The sequence below is a fragment of the Dryobates pubescens genome, chromosome 15 (assembly GCF_014839835.1).
Source record: "Dryobates pubescens isolate bDryPub1 chromosome 15, bDryPub1.pri, whole genome shotgun sequence".
Classification (NCBI taxonomy): domain Eukaryota; kingdom Metazoa; phylum Chordata; class Aves; order Piciformes; family Picidae; genus Dryobates; species Dryobates pubescens.
The window spans coordinates 20,240,858-20,266,724 of NC_071626.1; the positions used below are offsets into that span (position 1 = coordinate 20,240,858).

Here is a 25,867-nt window from a genome sequence, read left to right on the forward strand (position 1 = left end):
GCTATAAATCAACTCAGCCAGGCTGCCCCCTGCCTGTTTTTCTAGCATCTTCTTTTTATCTTGGCTAAAAGCTCCTGATATTTGCCAAAGTCAATTAGCTTTATTTGCAAAGCCCACAGCTCCAGATAATGGGTCAATCACTTTTTCTACTCTTAGAAAATCTATTTGGTAAAAGCCTGCAACCATCTGAAGGACATTACCCACCTGAAGGAAAACACAGAAGTAATTGCTGCTAAGCTAAAAGGGAACAGAGCTGTCACAGATCTCAAATGCCACCTTACAGATGGGTTCCTGATGGCATGAGAAATCTACTTGTAGACTGTTGGGAAATCATCCTTTAGTGCATCATGGAAGAACTGTGGTGACTTGTTTTCACAGGGCTAAGAACTTCTCAACACAACTTCCTCAACACAAGAGGGTTGTGGATCTGATAGAGTGGGTCTAGAGGAGGGCCACAAAAATGATCAGGGGGCTGAAACACCTCTTCAATGCTTACAGGCTGAGGGAGCTGGGCTTGTTCAGCCTGGAGAAGAGAAGGCTACGGGAAGACCTAATTGCGACTTTCCAATACCTGAAGGGGGCTACAGGAAGGCTGCAGAGGGACCTGCAGTGATAGGATGAGGGGCAATGGTTTGAAATGAGAGAAGAGATTGGATGTTAGGAACAAGTTCTTTACCATGAAAGTGAGGGAACACTGCAAAAAGTTGCCCAGACAGGCAGTTGAGGTCCCTGAAGATATTCAAGGTGAGGGTCAACAGGGCTCTGGGCAACCGGATCTAGTTGAGGATGTCCCTGCCTACTGCAGAAGGGGTCAGACTAGATGACCTTTGGAGGCCACTTCCAACCCAGACCTTTCTATGATTCTGTATAGCTTCCAGTCCACCATCGGCTCACATCCCACTGGCTTGGAACCTGGGGAGGCTGGGTCTGTTTGCAGAAGACTGTAAGTGAACACCTTTATGTGGAGTAACACAAGGAACCATTTGGATACAGAAGCTCCATTTAAACACTTTCCAATCCACTATCACAAGTCTTCATATCAGCAAGCAAATCCAGATTCACTTACAAACTACAGCTACTTTATTCTGCTTCAGCACAACAGACTAACCAGTATTCCCTAGAAGGTTTAGACTACTTTGGTACACTAAATAGGCCATTAAAAACTAAAACAAAAGAACTGAATACTGCACCATTAAGATGCCCAGTTAATTCTACATAGCTTCAGATCATTAAAACAGAGAGAAACACACAAGGAGTAGGTAATACTGTTAAAGTGTTCCATGTATCGGTCTCTCTCAGAGAAAAATGTATTCCATAAAAATGAAAATAAACTTTCTGGATATTGATGGTTAACATGAGGAAAATAAAAAGGCAATAATACATGCCTTTAGTCTTTTAAAGGCCAAGTATTATGAATTCCAAGTCAGAGCTCCTGTATACATTAAGAGAAACAAAATGAGATTTATGTATGGAAATACTATCCAAGCAAAATTCATTCTGTTTTGTGACAGTACAATAAGCAGAAAGAAGGCAATAAAGAAATTACTAGATTTTTAGCCATAAACATCAAGTGCCTTAGACATGACCATGGGCTATTTCATGGCATTACTGAATGCACAAAAAAATGTGTAAGAACAAAACCAGACTAGAGCACTTCTTGATTCAACATTCTGAATTGCATTCATTGGTACAGAGGATGACTGCACTCTCCATTACTGGTTTCATACTCCCCTCCCAAGATCCACTGCTGGCAACAGACAAAACCTACAAGAATAACCTCTTTGGTTATGGTCACAAACCACAGCCAGTTATTTAAATAACTAAATATGTGCATACAGCATTTAGAGGAAGGAAGGAAGGAGGAAGATTTCACTCTAGTGGAAGGAGCTTGGTTGATAAATCGTGGACATGTGACATTTTCTACAATACAGGAAACTCCAGCATAATCACAATTTCCTTCAGTGTTCTTATCTGGTCCAAGATCACTGTGTCAGCTCTAATTGCAACACATTAAGCATCTAGTAAAACAGAGATATGAGACTTTGAACTGGAGAAGTGAGTCCAATTAAGGTAGCCCAGTAGCAGCTAAAATGAACCAAGTGCCAGTTCTGCCCTACAGACTTCAGAGAAACCCATGAGAATAGAAAGCAGCAGGCAGCTAGCAGCAGGGCTCACTGCTTGCTAGAAGCTTCTAGGTAGCATTGTTTAGCCTAGAGAAGAGAAGGCTCAGGGGAGACCTCATTGCTGTCTACGACTACCTGAAGGGGGGTTGTGGCCAGGAGGGAGTTGATCTCTTCTCCCAGGCAACCAGCACCAAAACAAGAGAACACAGTCTCAAGCTGTGCCAGGGGAAGTTTAGGCTCGCAGTGAGGAGAAAGTTCTTCACTGAGAGAGTTGTTAGCCATTGGAATGTGCTGCCCAGGGAGGTGGTGGAGTCACCATCCCTGGAGGTGTTCAAGAGGGGATTGGACGTGGCGCTTGGTGCCATGGTCTAGTCATGAGGTCTGTGGTGACTGGTTGGACTTGATGATCTTTGATGTCTCTTCCAACCTTGGTGACTCTGTGAATTTCCTAGTCCACCTGTCCAAGTCAGGCAGAAATAGCAGTAAAGTTCAAAGCAGCTCACGCCACCTCAAAAGCATAGCACTGCATTCTAAGAAGAAATGTCTTCAGCAGGCTAACCTGGCATTCAAATGCTGGGCCTCATCCATTTTCAACAACTCTTTATGTAAGCATAAAACAAAACCATACCCTGTTTTCTACATTCCCACAATCTTGGATTACTTAGGTTTCTGGCACAAAATTGTGGCTTTCTTCAGCACAGACAGCACCGTGGGGCAACTTGATTCCTTTGAAATATAATTAATTATAGTTTATGAAATTGTAACAATAATTGTCTTCCACATAAATGTTTGTGACACTCCTTAGAATGAATCCAGGCTATTTTACTTGTCATTGACTGGGACTATTTTTTCCTTCATTTATAAAGTTAAAAGAGACTGCAGGTAATTTTTACAATGCAGCTCTGAAATCAGTACCTGTGTTCCTACCATCATTTCCATACACAAACTCCCCACAGTATAATATTTTCTAAAAAATCATATCACCTTCTGGTCACTGCAGCTGATTTTCAGAAACAGAGCCAGAAGGCAGGAATGGACTTACAAATTAGACTTTGCCATGAGCCAGCTGTTTTGTTTTGTGTTTTTTTTTTCCTTAGCATTATTTCCTTTATGACCATCTGTCCCACCTGCTAACATATTTTTCCCCTCACACAGACCCTCCATTACAATGAGCTGCCATTCTGGCTGACATACAAGTATTGATGGAAACTGGATTAAATCCAACTTTGTGTCACCTAATATTCGGACCTTTGGTAAAGCACCTGCTGGACTGCCAGTATAATTAAATCCACCCCAAGCCTGGTTTAGCTTATGTCCAGTTCACCTATGACCAAAACACTATCAGAGTTTGTTGCCACTGTATCTTCCTCCTGGACTACCTAAGTCAATGAGTGGAAGGACACAGCACAGTGTGATTACAAAGGAGCCTCCTCACTGTAATGCAGTTTTTGTTTTCAAATGCCCTAGCACACCGTACTGAATGAATTTACCGAGGTCTGTCTTGTCTAAAGATGAATTCACAAAAGAACTCTGCACTCCATAGCTGTGAATTCTGGTTGCATTCCTGGTTTTGTCAACATTTTCCAAGTCAGACCTTCTGTCTGAAAGTCATCCTAAAGCCTCTTTCTTGGGCAGAATTGCCAGAGAGAGACAATGCAAAGAAATGAGGAAGAGAAGAACTGGGAAGGGTTGAGGAAGATGAAAAAGGAAAAAAACCATGTTGCTACATGGTGAAATTTTGCAGTCATCTACTCTCAAAAATTCTTTACTGCTCTCAATGAGTCCAGCATTGGAATAAATATTACCAAGGAGTCTAACACATTTTATGCATCACTTATTTTCCATATCTTCTTAAAATCTGACAACTGAAAGAGAAGTAACTTCTTCAGCATAATTCAGAAGATCACATAGCTGTGACATTGCCCCCTCCCCCCCCAAAAAAAAATCAGGAAGAAGATGACAGTGACAAAGTGTATCATCATCATTTCATCTCATGTACTGCTGACAACAGGCAGCAATAACAGGAAGGGAACTGTTGAAAGAGTACAAATGAAGACACTTTTTTTCCAGGTACTATTTTTAAATATCTGCAGATTGTAAAGCAGTGAAGAAGAGGGGGAGAAAGGATTACAGATGTGTGACATAAGGAATAATATAGACAAGAGAGAGGGGAAAAAAAAGGGAATGAAGACAGAATGAAGGTAGAATTCCAAGAAGCAGATGCTGATAGACTTTACATTTCCAACAGAGAAAAGCTGACATCTGTTTCCATACAGTGTTCAAAATGAGCACTTAGTTACTAGCACTGCATTCAAGCAGGAGGCAGGAGAAGTGATATCTTAACTGAGCTCAGTTCTAAGTAGAAGATGAAAATAAAAAAAGAGGGATTCAATTTCGTGTCAGTCCCTGGCAGCTGCTCAGCATTCCTTATTATCATAGCCCTGTTTGTTGAGTGTTGATAATATGCCAGAGCTGTGGTGTGCTTTGGAGTCCTGAGCTCTGCCAGTTTGAGACCAGATGGAAAAATCTACTTTTAAACACTAATCATAATGCTAAAGTTTAACAAATAATAGAGTGCTATACAGACTTAGGAAAAGCTAAACTAGTACCTGAAACTATAATAAAATAAACTTCTTGCAACATAGTTAATTTCCAGATTGAAAAATTTGGGCAGTCTCAGCAAACGCAATGTACAGAATTATGACACTGAAGTGTGTCAGTAGGTAGGAACACAGCAAGCACTACCATGTTATGTGGATGCTGTCTGGCATCATCTACTGAAATGCCTCAAACCCTCATCTTTTACCAAACAACATACCTTGAAAGATTGTGTTGCATGCTTTGCTGTTTCTCCTGTGCATCCTCCAGCTGTGCACTCATTCTGACAGCCCTAGAATAAGTAAAAACAGAGGAAGTCAAATTCAATGCACGCTGCAGACAAGTTGACAGACATTCAGTTAATTCTTTTTTTAGGGACAGGTTGTATTGAACAATCACTCAGACTTTATCAGTAAATACACTAGCAAGAACTTTTTGGCAGTTTCTTAGCACACCTTTCCAACTTCTGGGTTTGTAGTTTTACTTCAGTTGCATCATTCTGTGCAATGGTATTTCAGGGCTTTATGAGACAGATAGCATCTTAGATTAGATGATAGCTCTGAAGTGTAGAGGGGTATGGACAATATCACAAGTCTCTTTTTCAAAGCTGTATGAATAAATTGTATTTAAACACATCAAACCCCAGTTTCTCTTCTAAAGCATCCACTTTGCAGATTTGATTTTGCCTTTTTCAGAGAAGCCTGAGTAAGCAGAATGGAAGAAACAGAAGTCATTTTCTCTTAAATAATTAAATGAAGACAACAGTAATGAATGCCCATCTGTGTAAATATATAATCAGAATATTTTGAATCATTTACTCTGTTGAACTTAGTGATACTGTGATACTTCAGGGTTCTGCCACTGACCATGTTAGAAAGGAACTGAAAGAAATCCATCCAGTAACAAAGGTGCACGATCCCCAGCTTCCACAGCATCTCTGTGGACCCTCCTGCAATACTTATACCTTCCTTGCCAGGGGCCAGTAAATACACTCAACAAGCATAGAGCAAAGGAGACAAATACAACCCTTACAAAAATCTCCCATTTCAAACCAGACCTTAAGAAAAAGCCAGAAAGATGAAATAGGGGCAGAGGTTAGGGAGGGGGCAGAAGGTGCTAAGAGCAAGTGTGTCTTGGGAACAGGTGATGAAGGGGATGGCTAGGAAGTTGGCTTACAGGAGGCACAACTGGCAAGACAGAAGGGATGGCAGAAAGGACGGCTAGCTGTTGAGATGAGGCCAGGGATGGTGGGCATGGGGAAGTAGTAAAGGTGGCCAGAGTGACTCTCTGAAGGTGTGAAGGAAAGACAAAGTCATTAAGGGATGTTTTGCCAGGGCTGATAGGCAAGGGCCTTTCAACCCTACAAGGGAATAACCCTAGCAGGAGCATGAATCATCTGCTCACCACCTGGTGGCTGCCTCTCACCCTGCCACCCCTCAGCCTTGCTGCATCTTGGGTGGGAAGTTCCAACACAGGTGAGAAAGCCCCAGGTCAAAGATATAATCCCCCAAAGGAAAGAGGTGCATAGGGAACTCTTCATGGTCAGCCTCTGAGATCCCTACCCCAAGCTCTTAATCAGGATGCCACCTTCATCTTACAAGAAGGGCTTCAGGGCAGTGCCAGGGAGACAGCAGCCACCACGGGGCTGCAGCAGCCACCAAACTGTGAGTCCAGGACTGGGGGGCATGGCTCACAGCCGGTGATGCATGACGTGCACAATGCAAATTGCATGATTTTTTCCTTCCCTTTTTGCAGATCACAGTAGATATCCAGATTACAGTAGATATAGAGACAGTAGATGAGGAGAAAAAAGAAGTGGTATATTCAGTAGGCTTTTATCAGATAGCTGGCTTGTTACCAACAAAAGAAAAAGCCAACTCCCACCTACAGTAGATCTCACATCCTCTTCCCTCCCCCACAAGCCCCAGGGAGACCATAACATCACTCCTGCCTTTTCTCACCATCAGCTTTAACCCTTCCATTCCTCTTCTTTTCTAGGCCTCTACAACGACCTATACAATTTCAGCTATAGGCTCCTTCCTATCAGCTACAGGAGAGTGCAGAGAGAAATCATAAATCTCTTTACAGTGTGCTAATATGCTTTACCCTAAAATCTTAAAGGTATGGTTTATCTGCCTCAAAGCTTGGTGGGTTTCATTCCAGAAAGACAAGTCTTTTTGATATAGTGCTCAACAGCATTCAGTGTCAGACCCCGGTAGAAGCAGAGTGTTACCCTAAGTGAAGGACCATCTGAATTAAATATTGAATAATAGGTCCTTGCTTTCCCTGCAGTCCTTGAAGGATATTTCCAAATGCAATGGTAAAATTCCAGAAGGCCTTCATTACACTGTCAGTTTATAATAGTTAAGTATTCTGCAGATTAACTAAGCCAACTGATTTTTCTATGCAGTGCAATGAATCAGGATGGAGAATGTGCTAGTTACCAGCTAACAGGATGGCAACTGCCAGTTGTGGAGCAAGAATTTCTCAAGCAACTCTAGCTCCACTGCTGTTTTTTTGTCTAATATCTAGTATACAAAACTGGATTCTCATAGATTCATAGAATGGTTTGGGTTGGAAGGAACCGTGAAGATTATCTAATTACAACCCCCTGCCATAAGCAAAGGACACCTCCCACTAGCCCAGGTTGCTCAAGGCCTCATCCAACTTAGCCTTGAATGGCTCCAGGGAGGGAGAATCCACAACCTCCCTGGGCAACCTGTTCCAGTGTTTCACCACCCACTCTGTAAAGATTTTCTTCCCAATCTCCAGTCTCAATCTGCTCTCCCCAAGCTTCAATCCATTCTCTCTTGTGCTATCACTACAAGCCCTTCTAAAACATGCCTTAACAGCTGTCTTGTAGGCCTCCACCAGGCACTGGAAGGTCTCCCCAGAGCCTTCTTTTCTCCAGACTGAACAGCTCCAGCTCTTGCCACCTGTCCCATAGGGGAGGTTGTCTAGCCCTCTGATCATCTTCCTAGCACTCTTCTGGACCCTCTCTAATAGTTCAATGTCCCTCTTATCTGGGGGCACCATAACTGGATGCAGTACTCCAGGTGGGGTGTCATGAGAGCAGAGCAGAGGTACAGAATCACCTCCTTCATCCTGCTGGTCACACTTCTTGTGATGCAGCCCAGGACATGGCTGCCTTCTGGGCTGCCAGTGACCATTGCTGGCTCATGTTGAGTTTCTTTGCCAGCTGATATTGTCTAATAATAATTACTGGTGACAGCAAATACTGACAGATACTCAACCATTATGTTCCATTTTCTTCCCATCTCTGCATTACTGCCCTAAAGCAAGTGTTGACTTCAACACAGCAGGGAGGGAAGCTGCATACAGTTTAATCCTCTCACAATCTTTGAAAAGCTACAAAGCTTGTATGTGAATTCCGAACATGGACCACCTATATGGGAACAGCCCTGAGGGGGCCCAACCATGTTGGCCTTCAGTTCAAGGTTCCCACTGAACTCAGTGAAATCAACAACCCATTTTTTGGGCTTGAGCCTGTTTGCCATGAAGTCATCACATCTGACAGATTTAACTCGTATTTAAAGCAAGCAGCTAACTGCCTTTGTTAACCACACTGAGATTATACAGAGTTAATCCCTTGGCACTAGAGAGACATACCACAATTACTTTCTAATTGATGGACTCACGTTTTAATGGCTCCATGGCTTTTAAATTTGAAACATTGTTAAATGCAATAGGGAAAATTACTCCCTGGTTTAGTGCCAACATTGCCAAGGGAGATATGCCAAGCATAAATCTACCCTTAGTATTTAATAACATGGTAATTGAAAACTGCATCCATTAAAACACTGATATTATCCTAAGCATACCTCTGAGCCACTGGGTCAATATCTCCTCCAAAGTCTCTCAAGTCTGTATCAAGTTGCTATGCAATTACATAAGCAGAGCAGCATTTCCTATGTTGTGGTATAGAGATAACACCATTTTCTTTGTGGTATATGCACTGCTTCTTCTAGTTTGGAAATAGGGCAGCATTTCACATTTTTCCTTCCAAAAATACTGAAAAGATATACTGATTTTATCACTATTGCAAAGCCTAAATGAGAAAATAAGTGTAAAAATTACACTAGATTTTGGTAAACTCGTGGGGTTTATATGCCAGTTTATCACTTGCTGGCACTTCTATAGAATATCTCAGTGGTATAGTAATCACTGCACATTCTTTAGCATCTACAAAAATAATCACAATACACTCAGTTGGGTAACAGTGCTCCCTTCCGTTAGCACTTGCAGTCTAATTCTTATGCAAAGTAAGGATTCAGCAGGGTAATCTCTTCCCAAGACGTGAGGGACCGTTGTGTGTGTAACATCAGCACTCCGGACGTTTTCTACTTAATGGCTGTCATCTGCACTGCTGCTAGAGCTTTCCCAAACGTCAACATTCTGCTCCTGCATTTGGTCCTCAGACTGCATTAGAAATAGGAAGTTTCAACATCTTTTAGCATCACATTGTTCCAGTCAAAGCCTGTTTGGCTTTCCCTGCTGTCTTTGACACACCTCTCTGCTCTCCTGTCAAGGGCACGAAACCTTGTAACGAAAGCACCGACCTGCAAGGGCAGCTGATCAACTTCACTATTTTACCATGCCTGTTATGCTCATCTTTTCAGCTATCCTCTTGCAACTCCCAGCTTCCTCAAAACAGAGGATCCACCTCTGTGTGGTCATATATTCATCCTTCAGCTGAAAGCCCCATTTTTGTAGCAAAAGATCCAATCTCCTCCCTAAACTCCTAGATTTCCTGGATTATCTGAGTCTGCCTTAGTTTTTTTTTCTGTGCCCTCAGACTTAGGTTTTGAGAGACAGTGGTAGCACCAACGTCTTTGCTCTCTTTCTCTGTTCTATAATCTACAGTTCTAACGGATCTTTTGCCAAACTGCTGCCCTTAGATTTTAGCTACCCGTTATCCCATAGGCTCATCCTCAGTTATGAACTGATAATCTTAACAGAAGATTTATCACTGTAAACTTAAAATGCAAACTACATTTCCTTAACCTGTGGTGTATAACATCATTCAATTTCAAAACCTGCATCAGTTCTCAAATGAAACAATAATTAAAATAGCCTTTGCAGTTACCTCTCCATGCCACAAACTCTGTCACAGTTTTTCAAAGAAATCTAATTCTTCCATCAGCTCTGTGCTCACTTAAAATTTCCTTCTCACCACTGGGGAAGAGAAAACTTTCCCTAGTGGAAGGCAGGAGTAAAGAGAGACATTCCACATAATTTCTACAGAGTTCACACCTTCAGCTAGTAAATAAAAACTCAAGACCTGCAGTTTCACAAAATCCTTAAGGTATGTTTTGCTTTCACCAGTGTATGCTTATCTCAGGCAGCCCACAGACAGCTCTGATGTCTCCACTCTCAGAATTTCAACAACAGCCCCAGTACTCTGGTTAGAGTACTAGCAGCAACAGGGAACATTTGAAAACCCAGTTTCATGCCAGTGAAAGAATTTTAGACAGTACTTTTTTTTGGCAGGCATTGGCTGTTCCCGAAGGATGAGAATCTAAAGAAGCAAATATGCCACAAGCACAGTTACAGCTGCACATAGTTCTACCTACTGAGGCAAGCTGGTGTCCAGATTTACAGATAAATGTAACACCGAGGCTGTCTTGTAGGCTTGTCTTTGCCCCAGCAAAGATGAACTGAGCTTCCTCTCAGTCAGAAGTCATATGAAAAACAATCTTCAGTGATGACAGTGCCTTCTGAGATGTTTCTCCAAGCTAAAACAGGGTCTTATTGCTTTTTTTCCCCTGTGCTTGCTTCCAGCTACTAAGTGTCTAAGAAGTATTTCATGCTCCAATTTACAATGGAAGGATAATAAAAATCAAAATATTTATCCAGGAATCTAGCAGATCAGTCAACTGAATACCTGACTTATACCATAGTACTGCCTACAGGTGAGCCAAATCAGGTATGTAATGACAAGTACTTAGGCATTCAAAGCCATAAAAATCAGGGGTTGCCTTTGTGTTCCCAGCGTGCACAAATGCCACATATTGTGTTTATTGCTACAGCCATCTAAAATACTTCCATGACTTCATAACAGTTTTCATCTTCCCCTAGGAAATGTTAATACAATTTGGCAGCCACACCACACAGAAGATGAACTTGCAGGAACAGCAACAAAAAAAATCCCAACAACAAAACCACCCAGTAAAGATGTTCATAGCTCTAAAATAATATATACCTAAAAAAAATAATAATCTATCTACTGTCAGACAGAGAAATTCTGAATATTGCTCTAGGGCTGAGTCATATAATAATTTTTTTTAACATCAACTGAAATAATATTTACTTAACATTTATAAAAAGACTTGCAGATCTCAGGAAGCTCATTTATGGAATCTAAGAGCCCAGCATGTTTACCTCAGCTGTCATGGGAGTAGTTACAGCTTATAAAAATGTTTTAATATTGCCTTTATATTGAATGAATGTGCACATGAACCTGTAGAATAGAATAGACCAGACCAGGTCGGAAAACACCTTGGAGATCATCACATCCAACCCATCATCCACCACCACCTCATCAACTAAACCATGGCACCAAGCACCCCATCAAGTCTCCTCCTAAACACCTCCAATGATGGCAACTCCACCACCTCCCTGGGCTGCCCATTCCAATGGCCACTCTCTCCGTATAGAACTTCTTCCTAACATCCAGCCTAAACCTCCCCTGGTGCAGCCTGAGACTGTGTCCTTTTGTTCTGGCGCTGGTTGCCTGGGAGAAGAGACCAACCCCCACCTGGCTACAACCTCCCTTCAGGTAGTTGTCAAGAGCAAGGTCTCCCCTGAGCCTCCTCTTCTCCAGGCTAAGCAACCCCAGCTCCCTCAGCCTCTCCTCATAGGGCTGTGCTCCAAACCCCTCACCAACTTTGTTGCCCTTCTCTGGACACGTTCCAGCAAGTCAACATCCCTCCTAACTGAGGGGCCCAGAACTGGACACAGGACTCAAGGCATGGCCTAATCAGTGCTGTGTACAGGGGTGGAATGACCTCCCTGCTCTTGCTGGCCACACTGTTCCTGAACACAGGCCAGGATGCCACTGGCCTTCTTGGCCACCTGGGCACACTACAGGCTCATGTTCAGCCTACTATCAACCACTACCCCCAGGTCCCTCTCTGCCTGGCCGGTGTTAGCAAGCACCAAGTGTGTTCATTGGGCTGGGGCATTTGCATGACAGCAGGGCACACCTTATCCACACAACTCCTTTTAAACCTACTCTTTTCAAAATGAAGACATGAAGAGCAAGACTAAATCTCAAATTGGATTTCCAACTGCTTATCAAGCCAGAGATCTTTGAGGTATCTTTATTAAGTTGGGGCACTCTCCATGCATTGGCTTGACAGTCTTCATTGATGAATACAAAGAATATGCAGCACAAATAGCAGAACTCCTAGAGCACTTGCAATGATAGACTTCAATAACACAGATCAGCTCTTAGGGGAAAAAAAATAAAAGAAACAAAAAAGAACCCCACACCAATAAACCAAACAAAACCAACCAACCCCCACCAAACAAAACAACACAGCAAAAATACCCCTCCCCCCCCCCCCCCCAAAAGTGAACAAAATATATTTTTTTTTTTAAAGGAAGAACAACCAAGAAAGGCCAATTTGGCATATCCAGTCTCAGTGATCAGTTTACCAAGAATTCTCTGCATTTCTAATGTATTTTTGGAGACTGCTCTTGCCTAACATATGTTTGCCCTGATGCCTTGTCTGCTGGGCATTATCACCTTACTATGGCACTAATGGTGATTAAAACAGCAAGGCAGCTTAAGCAACAGTATACAATGAAGAAAGGCAACTATCATAGCAGAAAAAGCAAGGTTCCACATTATTTAATGATAATCTTTTACCAGAGGGAAAGCATCAGAGTTTAGACCATGGGAGAGTGTCTTTATCTAAGGAAGCTGCATTGCATAAAGCAAGGATCACCATTACATTAGTCCAAAAGACTGTGAAGGCACTTATCCTCTGGCTTAAGCAGTTTATTTGGTTTAAGTTAAAGCAATTTGAGTAGTTTGAATGAAGCTGGAATATGTTCCTCTTAAAACAAGTATCACTGTTTTTATTATGTTTAAGTTCTGATGATATGAACACAACTAAGTAGTTAGAAAAACCTTGAAACAGAACAGAAAGAAATGGAAATACTCAGCTAGCCGATCCAAGATTAATATTTACTGACATTTATAGCTCTATCTCAACTCTAAAACCAGACAAAGTTGGTTTTACAAGATTAAATAAATGCAGGACAGCGTTGCCAGAGTAAAAGCATTGCAGTCAGCACTCAGGTGAAAAACCTCTCCATGGAAACCGAATGAGTTCAGTAATGCCTAACCTGTTATACAAGAAAGTTTGCATCAGTTCATCTAAAAGGTAGCAAAGCTAGGCAAGGTGAAGGATAACTGAAGAAAAAGTGGGTGGGGGGCGGAGAGCACACCATGTGCTTCACTAACTAGATTATCAAACAGGCTAAAGGAAAGAGCACCAGAAATACAAAATATATTCATTGGGTATAACTAATTCTAAGGAGACCCTGACCAGGGATCTGTTCAGCCTCATGCTAAAATTATTTTGCCAGTAATTTCAGATAAATTTACAATGTGAGCTTTGAATTACACTCGTGTACCACAGAATCACAGAATGGCTTGGGCTGGAAGAGACCTTAGAGATCATCTAATCCAACCTCCCTGCTGTGGGCAGGGACACCTCTCAACTAGACCAAGTTACTCAAGGCCCCATCCAACCAGGCCTTGAACATCTCCAGGAAGGGGGCATCCACAGCCTCTCTGGACAATCTATTCCATATTCTTGCCACCCTTGTAGTGAATAATTTCTTCCTATGATCCAATCTAAACCTATTCTTCAATTTAAATCCATTTCCCCTTGTCCTATCAGTGGACACTTGTAAATAGTTCCTCTTCAGCCCTCTTATGGTGGGAACACCAGAACTGGACACAGTATTCAAGCGTACTCACAAGAGCAGAGTAAAAGGGAAGAATCAGCTCTCTTGAGCTGCTGTCCACACTCCTCCTGATGCATCCCAGGATATGGTTGGCCTTCTGGGCTGCATGAGCACACTGCCAGCTCATGTTGAGCTCATCTATCAATGCCCCCAAGTCCTTCTCTTCAGGGCTACTCTCAACCCACTCTGTACCCAGTTTATATTTGTGCCTGGGATTGAATAATCCAGGTGTAGGACCTTGCACTTTGACTCGTTGAACCTCATGCAGTTTGCACTGGCCCATTTCTCAAGCCTGTCAAGGTCCCTTTGGATGGCATCCCTTCCCTCAAGTGAGTCCACCACACCACACAGCTTGTTGTCATCAGCTGGCGTCTAATGTGTGATCCTTCCCAACTGAAAGACTGAAATCCTTCCACCAACCCCATCTAATACAGCTGTACAGCTCTATGTGGTGTCCCTCTGTTAAACAGTCAGCTCTGTCTTAATACATTTCCTGCACAAGTGTACAATCTTCCTTCCTATTTTCTATACAGAAATAGTCAAGTGCTCTAAAGAAATCCTCTTCAGAAACAACCTCCAAATGCAGTGTGCTGTGACCTTGATTTCTAAGATCACTGCTAATGCTGTTCTTGTTTGTGTTCCTTCTTATGACCCTTTTGTTGCTCTGTCACTCCCCAGTGCCATTTCCTCTGTCCTTCCTCTCTTGCACATTTTACCAACTCTTCTGATGGAGCAAAACAGCCTCCTACTATTAGGGGAACAGGCAGATGACCTAATGGAGCTTTTCCATCTCTAACTCCTATGAACAGTGCCTCTAAGTGCCTCTTTTGTTGGTTTGTTTGTCCGCTTCAGCATTAATTATGTTTTTAACAAGTGCATTGTTTGCTAGAAAGGCATAAAGAAAAACATGTTAAAGCAACCAGCTGGATCTAGTTGACCTAAAAATTCATCTGCCTGTTTTCTAACTAGGCAGTGTCTCATGGCTATAGGATATGGTTATTACTTAAAAAAAACAAACTGAAACAAAATTACAATTCTGAAAGTCACCCTGGTTTTCCTGGTCTTTAGGCCCAGTTCTCAATTGATCTTTTATATCCAACTGGCAACAAGAAAGGGTATAAATGCTACTACATACTTTCTCCTACCACTGTAAATTGGCTCTCTCTCACCCACAAGGAAGCTTGTGCTCATTAAGTTTTCTCCTCCCTGGGGGTGCTCAGTGCCAGGCTGGATGAGGCCTTGCGCAGCCAAGTCTAGGTGTGAGGTGTCCCTGCCTATGGCAGGGAGGATGGAGGAGATGATCTCTAAGGTCCCTTCCAACCTAAGCCATTTTATAATACTGTGATTTCTCTTTCCTCATGTATTTTATAATGTCAGGTACTAAATCAGCATTTTAAGATTTTATACTGAAGTTCATCAGAGCTACAGGCTGCATTTTTAACTCCACTCTTACACCAGCAAAGATAAGCCTAAGCACAATAAAAATTCTTCTTTCCCTCAGGGATTCAGTTACACTGGCAGTATTTTTCTATCCTAAGACAGCTGTAGAAGCAAAGTACAGATCTAAAGATGCATAAGATAGAGCTTACAATTTATTTGTGAAATCCCCTGATGGTGGAAACTACACAGAGATCCTGCAGCTAATGACCAAGGCAAGTGGCTTGATGCAATTACAAAATGATAATGTGACTAACATGAATGCATACACAGCAGAAACAAATAAAATCATTGTCTGAAGAGTTACTGAGTGTGTAGAACTGGAAGCACACAATTTAGTGCAGAAAACCAAAGCTTCTGCTGTTTGCAAATAAATCACTGTAGACTTCTAGGGAATAAAGAAAACCAAACCACAGCAGATACAGTGATGGATTCCAAAATGAGAACTGACATGCTTAAATAAAAGAGCTAGCAGACAAAACCTGTATTTAAGGACATGCTCCTGTCTGCAGGGTCCCTCATAACTACAGTGGAACCAGAATAAACACAGGGTCAAGCTGAATCACTAGCCTGTGTAAGGGGTCATTTGTAGCTATTCTCAGAGTGCTTAGACCGTGTCCCATTTGAGTCCATTTTGCACTGCAATGGAGGTTTACATAAGACACTGAGCAATGATGAATCACACACTGAAAACAAAAGCTCTGGAGGGAAGGAGAAAAAAAAACCAACAACCAAAAAAAAACCCTTTTGGAGAAGAGTTCCTTTTTTTACCACAAGTCCTGCATCCAGTCCCACAGAGAATATAAAATAGTGACTTACACAGCTGGCTCTCCAATAACACTAAGTACTATAAAACATTATGCAACTGTGCATGTGGTTGCCGGTGTGTAACGGGCAGACATCATATCTCGCCCTCACAACTTTGCATGGCTTATTTAATTCATCACCAAGTATCAGTATTTAATTCACCACCAGTATGCCACTGGTGCCAAAGCACAAGAAGCATGACTTTCTGTATTGCATTAGGCTGTTGATCCAGTTATTGCCTGCTCCCTGCTTCCCAAGCAGTTTGTTTAGCTGTTAAGTGTCCAACCGATGAAGCTGATAAAGCATGGCAGCAGCTATCTAACCCGGGGATCTGATCAGGCTCAATACTGCAGGTACACTCTGCCTGACTAGTCAGAGGAGGGCTCCTTACAAATGTGCTTCTCTACTGTGTTAGTCTTCTCAAATGGCTGAGCATAACCCTGGCTTTTGCTTGCAGGCAGAACTGTATACACCTAAATACATGTCCTGTCAGAACATTTGGCCACAACGCTGGAGAAGGACCCAGACCTGAGCTTTCAAGGCTTACACTGGATTGAGTGTTCTAGAAGGTCTGTTTAAATGGGTGATGCAAGCCAGGATAGGAAAAAACAAAACAAAAAACCCAAACAAACCCAACACCACAAAAAAACCCCAACCCACAACCCCTCCAGAAAGACAGCAAGCATTGTCTAGAAGCACTGCAAATACTGCTTTCTCTTCAGTTCTGATGGTGGGCTGGTCTATGTGATGCTTGCTGTTATTTACCATTTGTTCTTTAAATAAATCTTCTTACTGTACTACCTGGAAGCCTTGAAAATTAATACTGGCTCTACAGTTGCAACACCTAAATGAAGGAAGGTAGAAATATATCTCTCTCTTCTACAGACAGGAAGTTTAGGCATAGATTGTCCCATCAGCATACCTCACACCTGTTGGCAGTTGCTTCAGAGAATTCACTGGGAGGTGGACAGATTCCAGAACAGGGTGTGCACAGCTCCCCAGAAACTACATCTACAGCTCCTCTTCCTTATAGAGTCATACCCACCAGATCCACTACAATTCTTCTCAAGAACCAGCGTAGATGACTGATGTGGTTTTAGCTGCGTACTCTACTCAGCAGCTATGCCCTATGCAAGCTTCTTGCATAACAGCACACAGGATATGGCTGCAGAAGGCCTGCCTATACTAGTTCCAGTGAGTTTTAAGCCTGGCACAATTGGTCTGGAGTAATGGGTGATCTTTTCCTGGCTTTTACCAAAGTCTATGTTGTATCTTTGTGACATATCTTTTGCTGTGTGTTCAAACACTGACTTAATTTGATTTAACTGGACACTATTCAACAACATAGAGGAGAAGCTGAAGCTTTCCTCTTGACATAAATGGTCCTAGAAACAGAGCTAAACCCTGGAGAAAATCCTTGGAACCACCTACAATGGTGTTCATATTCTTGTCCAAATAAAGAACAAATTAGAGAGGGAAAACATTTAAATGAAAGACATCCAGCTCACAATATGTTAGGGAGCTTCTCTTACTTTACAGTCCGAGTTTCAGTGGATACAACAAAAGGTAGCAAGCATAATCCACCACACCAAGTAAATGTAAATTATCACATAGTAGTTTACTAAACAAGCCAAGAAAAGCAGAGAACAACTAAAGTGTCACTGTACAGTGTCACACATTAATCCCTTGAAAGGGGAAAAACACCAAGATAGCACACACAAGCTGCTGCTTTTCTTCACGATGTCTGCTCAAAAGCACAATATTTTAAACTTGTGACAAAGCCAGATACTCCACCTATTTAGCTTATATTAAACTGTGTAACAACTCTAAGACAGGGAAAAATCACACATGGTAATACCAAAAAATTGGGAGCTACATTAAGGTTACCTGTGAGCAAGTCCTTCATATGAAATCTCTTATCATTTGCTACAGTGCCCAGAGCAAGCTGGATTCTGCCCAGGGAATTTGAGAGCAAAAGAACACTCAGCACATAAAAAGTGGCCTTGAAAAGCTATGGTTACAGATGAGGTATTTGCAAGAGGTGTCAGCATTAAGAATGCAAAGCAAAGAGAGGCCTTTTGCCAAAATTACAGCATGGTAAAAGGTCATCACAGTCTCTAACAGAAAAATGACAACTTTGAAATACTAAGAAATGCCACTAGAAATAAACAGGTGTGTGACAGGTAATGTATAGTTGTCCTCTTATAGTTCAACATTTGTATCTATGACCAAGCAGCCCTGCTCAGGTCAATAAATCACTTATTTTTAACACCCTCATGAACTAAGGGTTTTGTCCAGCTTCCACCCACATGAGTATCTTAAAACAGTTCAGAATTGGGTTTATCTATCCACTGTTAAAATCCAGTTCACCTACAAATGGCATGACAGAACATTTAATTTTATATGTATATTGCAAGACATATTTTGCCCAGTTGACATGATGACTATTGTTGGCTACAATAAAACCAGATAAAAGAAGATACAAAAAGAAACAATTGTAAATGCAGCATTTTCAGATCAATGGAGCAACAGAATGGAATGTTGATGTCACAGTTTGCTTCCAGGTGTCAAGAAGAGAATCTGTCTCAAAATGCCCAAAATCATCTAAGAAAAGGTATTTAAAGGCAAATTATAATGTTAAAAAGTGAAGCTATTCTGATGGGACAGGCACTTGTTAATGTGAAGAAAAAAAAAGCCACACCACAGACTGCAGAACTTGTCTTGGTATTCTACAGAGCAGTGTGAGATACTGAGGATGAAACCCAGGCCATGGACTAGGCCACAGCACCAGATCAGATTGAGGAAAAAGCACAGCTATGTAAGAAAGATACAGAAAGGAGAAAAACTAAGCTGAACCAAATACAGTCAAACAACCCAATGGACTTCCTCTATGGTTACAGAAACAAAACACTTCCTGACGAGGGAAACTTTCATCTCTCTCCCAAACTGCACTTTGGTTTCTAAAGACAGTTAGTGCAGTATAAGGCAGAGTCTGCAGTTAGTTCCCATGTATATGCAAATAGGTTACAGGATATCCAACCATCATCCTTGCTTCAAAAAAATCAAATGATGCACTCATGGTGAATAAATGCCTGAAATATACAAGCATATGAATATTGTATGATGTTTTTCTGTGTGCATGCATATGTGCAGCTGTACAGCTCAGCTGTGGCAAATATCGTGGCTGCGTAGCCACTGCATGCTGTAGTAACTCCACGCTATAAATACTAATCCATGCCATGCCAGCAATAAACTTTGCTCACATTGCACTTTTATACCAGTATACAACTATTAATTTTTAATAACTTTCACTCCCTGTACTTCAGGCAATGTTTCCAAGCATTTAGGAAGAGATTCTTTGATTTTGTAAGCAAGCACTGCCACAACGTAGGGCAGGATTCAGAAGAACTTAGAGTTTTGACTTTTAACACTAGCACTGATTGTGACCTTGATGATCTTAATACATCTTGATGCTCTGTTCTCAGAAATTCTTATTGTACTTCTGAATGCTGTAAAACTACAGATCCTATAGGCTTCTAATAATCTGGGATCAAAAACCAAACCTGTTTCCTCATACTTTAAAATTAGGGAAATAAAACCTGCATCATGCATATGGTAAGAAACTTCCTTAGCAACCCTGCTAAATATGTTGAGAGTACTCCAAGTATTCAAATTTGCTAGGAAGTTTTCTTCCCCATACCTTTCTGATTAATAATGTATTTTACTCCATGCATCAAGAGAAATTATACTATTGCTGCTGATTTTAAGAGGACTTTGTGTGAGTTTTAATGAATTACATGATCATGTGCAGTTGTATGAAACTTTGTGAAGCAATAATTTGGTGGTAAGAGTGGAATGTGTAATTTTGTATGGCACATTTATATATTAAAGATACAGTCTTTTAAAGGTCACATTCCAGAAAATGAAAAAAATAAAGGTCTCCTTTTTCCCCAGTGCTTCATGTAGATTTCCCAGTGTTTTATTTTTGACATACCAAAGGAAAAACACAATTTAGAAAGCTAAGCATCAAATATTACAGAAGTTAAAACTACTAGAAGTTCAGAAGCTGTAAGAATTCTGGCAGTGCATTGAACTTTACTTGCAGTCAAGTTGCACTGAAAAATAAGTTAAAAGAAAACCTTGTGAAGTCATCTCAAAACTAACAATAAGCTGCTAGGTTTTTGTAAAGCCAGCAGTATTATAAACCCACCAACCTTAAGAAAGAGATGTTTAAATCCCTAAGGTATCACCTTAGCTTTCCCATGAGTAATTGCCTTAGGAGTTTTGACATCCCTCTTCCCTTCCCATGGCCAGCTCCTAGTGGTACAATGATCCCTGTTTAAACAATCATTCTTAAAGTGCATGGTAAGAAACAAACTAACAAACAATCTAGCAAAACCAGGATGTATTCTGGTTATAAGAAAGTTGATAGCTTAGCTCTTGGATGAGGACTTACAGGAAAGGTGTTGAGAGTGTAAGAAAGAGGTACAGTCCTCTTTCCTGAATCAGCAGTAGGCACACTGATAGAACACTGATAACCTCCAGAGTGTCCAAATAAATTAGCAGTCCAGTGAAGAGACTCACACCAACATTACTGTTCAACCTCCTCTGTTAAGGAATCCCTCAAGATAATAGAGAAGACAAAATACTACTACCATACTGGTATGTTACAAGGTCATCTCTGCAGAGAGTTCTTGTTCTGTTACAAACCTAGCATGCAGGGTTCTGGACAAACATCCACACTACTGTCTCAAAGACCAAGAATGCATGTAAAAACGTAAAAGAAAAATCATCTTAGCTCATAACCTTTTTTCTAGGACCACAGGAAAATCCAGGCTGGAAGGGGCCTCAGGAGGTCTCCAGTCCAACCTCCTGCTCAAAGCTCAGCTCTGAGCTCAGGCCAGATTTCTCACAAATTTATCCAGTTGAGTCTTGAGAGATGGTGATTGCACAGCCTCTCTTGGCAACCTGTTCCACTGCCTGGACTGTCCTTGTGGGATCAACTTTTTCCTTAAATCTTGTTTGAGCCTTTTCCATTTCAGTTTATGCCAGTCTCTTGTTTTCCCTACCATACATTATTGCTGAGCCACACTCTTATCTCTTTGACTCTCCTCTAGGTTTCAGAAGGCTGCCGTTACCTCACCCCAAAGCCTCTTCTCCAGACTAAACAAACCCAGTTCCCTCAGCCTCCCACTGTCAAAGTTGAAAAAAAATAATCATATTCAGTAAAGGCAATGCAAAGTCAAGCATTTATTACAGGATTCATGACTCCTAAACCAACAGTTTAAATAAAATTGAACAAGTGTCTAGTAGGGCACTCATCTTTCTGAACTCTAGCAGAAATTAATAATCAGAATTCCCTGTTAAACTAAACTCTATTCATATACCAGGAAAACCATTTTGGGGGGGATTTTTTTTTGTTTGGTGGTTTGGGGTTTTTTTTTGGTTGGTTGGCTTTTTTGCTTAAGATTGTTTTAATCAAATACTGTGTGAAATGCTCCAATATGCAAATTGAATTAGCAAGAGCTGTGTACCTACTGAGACATCATATGCTGCATTTCATTAATGCATCAGGTATACTTCAGAATAAAACTTGGAACATACTGTAGACCTCAATAGAAGAAAGTGAATGAGTAACTCTGTTGGAAGGGTATTATGGCATTAGTCTGAAAACCAGTAATGAACTATGTGCCAAGATGTACAAAAGACAGATGGGTAGAGCTTGATCATTTTTAAAGGCAGTTTAAATTATTCAGTTCACCTCAACTCTTTTGGATCATTTGATTATACACACCAAAGAGCAACATTAGACCTCTCCATAAACAGACCAGTGGATTTTCAGCCGCAATAGCATATGGTAATGTGTATGAAACTGCCACTCTACAACAGGTGCTCTATTTTATGAGGTAATGTTAACTGTCTCTAATGTGTATAAAGTGATGAAATTGTTTCCAAGGTAAATGAGGTCACCCATTTACTTAATCCTATGTAAGAATTGGAGTTATCAAGCTACAAGCATGTAAGTGGCTATGATTAACAAATTAGGGTCATGTATTGCTTTGATTTGTGCTCTAGTATCATTAACATTCAGAAATTCAACATGAAGGTTGTGCATTTAATCTCTACATTACAGCCACCACGGCTGTTGGATAGCCACAATTTATTATCAAAAGCCACAATCAGTACTGAATGGCTTGAGCTCACAGAAGTCTCTGATGAGCTTATCTAGCATTGTGGAGTACATAATATATCACTGTGTGACATGAAGAGGCCAGTCTTCACATGTGTGCTGCAAGAAGGCTAATTGTACAAATTTTCCAAGCAGCATTTACCCCCTAGCTCCTCTATGCTAACACTGAAGATCCTGCCATCGAAGCAGCTCAAAGTGCATTCTGTTATACAGTCAGCTGTGATTAATCACTTCAGAAAACGGCACAACATAAATAATGAATATGCCTGTTCCAATTCTGTAGCACACCCACACCAAATAGGTTGTTTTAAAATGGCTGAACAAATACAGAGTGAGTGCTTACAAAATTAATGACCTGTTTTACCTCCTTTCCTAATATTGCCCTCCTAGGAATAAATCCATGACTAAGATAATTCAGATGGAATTCACTAATCTATCAAATTAAATGAAGGATATGGCCCCTGGGGTGGTTCAGCAAGACAGCAACTGTATTAAAGCTACCTGATGGTTTTGCAATCTTTGCTTCTGCAGCAGATTTCAATGCTAAATTTCCATAGGAAAATTCAGAACATCCACTGGATCACACAATGCTTGGAGTACTAGGCCCCTCAGTAACAATCAGTGCAATAGGTAGATAAGGCAGGACTGCAGGAACCAGAGGCATAATTCATTTCTTATACATAACAGTCCTTTAAACAGGCTAGAAAGACAGGGTTGAGGCTGGGCTGGAAACGGTTCAAGAAGAAAGGGAGGGTTATGACTAAAAGCAGGAAACGATGAAGAGGGAGATGAAGGGATAAGGAGCTGTAATAATGCTGTTGCTTACTGACACCTTTATAAAATTATTGGGTTTTGCATAAATACTGTAACAATCAAATGGAAATTTTTCTGCACCTTTGATTCATGCTTCACAAATACTGAGTGACAGACATAACCCTGAAGAGCTTACAGTCTGAACAGATGAGGCAAATAAAGGGTAAAAGGACTCGGACAGAACTGACTTGCCCAAGGCTACACCATTTGCAAGTGACAAGCCTGTACTTATGTAGCTAATTGCTTCCTGTCTTTTCTACAGTAAAAATACAAAGCAACCTTAGGTTTTGTGCAGGTGAGAAGAACCCAGTGAGATATCAGCTGCTTTGAGCAAGTAGACAGGTACGTCTATGGCTGGCCTGCTACAAGTTTTTCACATGGGTATGCCAAAGCACTATTGCTAGGTGCTGGGTAACACCCCAGAGACTGGGCTCGTGCCCTCTTTCCTAGGCACGCAACAGGTATGGCAAAAGTGATATAAAAACATGACAGCCTCTTACATTCTGTCCCTAAGCAGTCTGGCTGAGAGCAGCTTCACGTGTATTTTCCCTGAGCAGCTTCAGATCAGTTTTCTGCCATGGCTGGTCTGCCACTCTCCAGTTGCAGAAAGTACAACTGGGGCTGATCAGAGCCTCCTGAAGCTCCTCCAGAGCACTTGCCCATTCTAGCCCCGCCATCAGCAGCAGCACCTGCACCACTGTTAAGACTCACGCAGGAGAAAGCAATGTAGATGAGACCTGGGATGGAATGAGAGTAACACTTGTCATCGATGCCTGAGAAGAGCTGGGGAGACACCTGACAGTCACCTAACTGTTGTGCCCATTCCATCTGTCATAGTTAACAAAGGACAGCAAAATAACTCAGTCTTGTTTTTCCCTCAGCTGTTAACCTTGGTATAAGGCTACAGCTGGCAAGTTCACAGCCCAGCAAAGACCTTCTTCAAAGCCCAAGAATTATTCTTAGTACAGCATGAAGTTGCTGGAGTGTTCCCTCAGCCTAAGCGAAAAGCACCCGTGCTATCTCCATGCCCTTTGCCTTGCTAAGGAAGACTTCTTTTTAATCCCCAGATCAGCCTCACTGAGCAGCGCATAACCATGGCATTCATAAAAGAATCATTTCCACAAATGCTCATCTCTCACGTTAGTGTTCACTACTGACAACTCCTCCTCCATTACTTAAAAGTTATTTCTGAAATTACTCGAAACCTCTAAATGCATACTGCTGGTTTTTACCCATAGTCTATTTTAGTACCACATGAGACCTATAATAAACTCATAAGCATAAAAAGGCATAATGCCTGCCAGCAGACCATACCTTTTGCAGTTTTAATCACTGAGAGTCGCATGTTACAAATAAATGGTAAGAAATCCCCCCAGGACAAATGCTACACCTTCCCTTCCCCCGCTTTCTCTCTCCTGACTCGTCATTTCTTTTCCACACGTTGTCTGCGATGAAAGAACGTGGAAAGAGGTAGAACCACACACATCCTGCTTCTAAATCTCGAACAATAAACCTCTTGGGGGTAGGAATCTCCTTTGCAAAGCACAAATATCAAATGATAGCATCAAAATCTCTAGAAGCGAATCAGTAAACTACCGTTTTCCACGTTTGCTGAGGAAAAGCCCCTCTGCCGCTCTCCATCCCCGAAGGATGAACGAAGGGATTCTGGCAGGAAACCCGCTCCGCTTACCTTCATCATGCTGGCAAACAGGGACCACCTCTGCCGTGGCGGAGCAGGCTCTCGACGGGTACCGCTCGTTTCGGGCAGAGCAGCTGCTGGAACCCCGCGGGTCGCCGAGCACACGGCTGCAGCTCAGGGTGGCGGCGGCGCACTGCGCGGGCTCAGGGCCGGACCATCCGCCTGCTGCCGCCGTCGTGGCCACTGCCGCCGCTTGCGGACTCTGATTGCATCAGCGGGCGAGGGCGGCGCGCACGGCAGCAGCCAGCGGGGAAAGCGGCGAGGGACTGCGGGCTGCCCCGCCTCGCTGGTCCCAGCGGGCACGCACACCTCCCGCCTCGCCCGGCGGAGGCACCGGCAGCACCGCGGCAGGGGGGCGAGGCTGGCGGACGCACACCCACCGCCCGCGCCTACCATCAGGGCCAGGTCAGCGCTCGGGGGCAGCTGTGGCTCTGCCCTAAAATGGCCCCACATCATGCGCTGCGCCTACCGAACAGAGACAATTAAGTGCTTTCGAAGTAGTTTATACTGAGGAGCACACGTTCTTCGCACCCCTCTCCTTTAGGAGGCATTCAGAAACTCATCGTTTTCCGTCTCTGACTCATTTCCTCCTTCTACCGTCCAAGCTGTCTGACACACCAAACACCTCGCTGTTTATCCGTCCCATCGCTGGCAAGCCGCTCGGCTCTCCCGCAGCAAGGCAGCCTTTCCCCGGGCCCTCCGCCTTCCACTGATACGTGCACAACTTGTGCTAAGCCTTCCAGGGCTGGCAACGAACACAGGAGGGGCCCATGCAACCCGTTTTCTTTGGAGCTAGCTGGGGCTGCCAGATGTTTCACAATGGGCCTCTGCATCTTCTTGGCAACCGCTGCCTAGTCCATGCTGAAGCCCACGTAGCGACACCTTCACAGCTCACACCTCAGGTGGCCATCTGGGGTGTACTGCTGGATCACCCATTTCCGTGTGTAGGTGACCACCACTTTGAAAACAGAAGAATAAACATCAGAGGCTGGTTTAGTCTGTTCTATCAGTGCTGCTGCCAGTGAAACAAACAAACAAAACCTATGAATTTTTGTGAGAAAGTCCCAGTATAACCACAGCATGATGTTCACAATGTGCTTACTTTCATCTTTACTGATATTATGTTTAAGTAATTTCTTCCATTACTACTGTTTTTGTAAACGTTTTCCCCTTCTGATCTGCTTGAGAGGAGTTGTA

The 25,867-nt window shown here is 42.3% G+C and overlaps 1 protein-coding gene across 2 annotated transcripts in view; it reads right to left on the bottom strand.

The window, feature by feature from the left end:
- BCAT1 (branched chain amino acid transaminase 1) overlaps positions 1-24,978 on the bottom strand; it is a 59,778-nt gene extending 34,800 nt beyond the window's left edge. For both annotated transcript variants that reach the window (XM_009906174.2, XM_054168201.1), the window contains exons 1-2: positions 24,662-24,978; positions 4,942-5,013 (exon numbers count right to left, since the gene is read on the bottom strand). In XM_009906174.2, coding sequence (XP_009904476.1) covers positions 4,942-5,013; positions 24,662-24,670 — 81 coding nt within the window. In that variant the 5' untranslated portion in view covers positions 24,671-24,978. The remainder of the gene's footprint in view (positions 1-4,941; positions 5,014-24,661) is intronic.
- Positions 24,979-25,867: the final 889 nt, after the last annotated feature.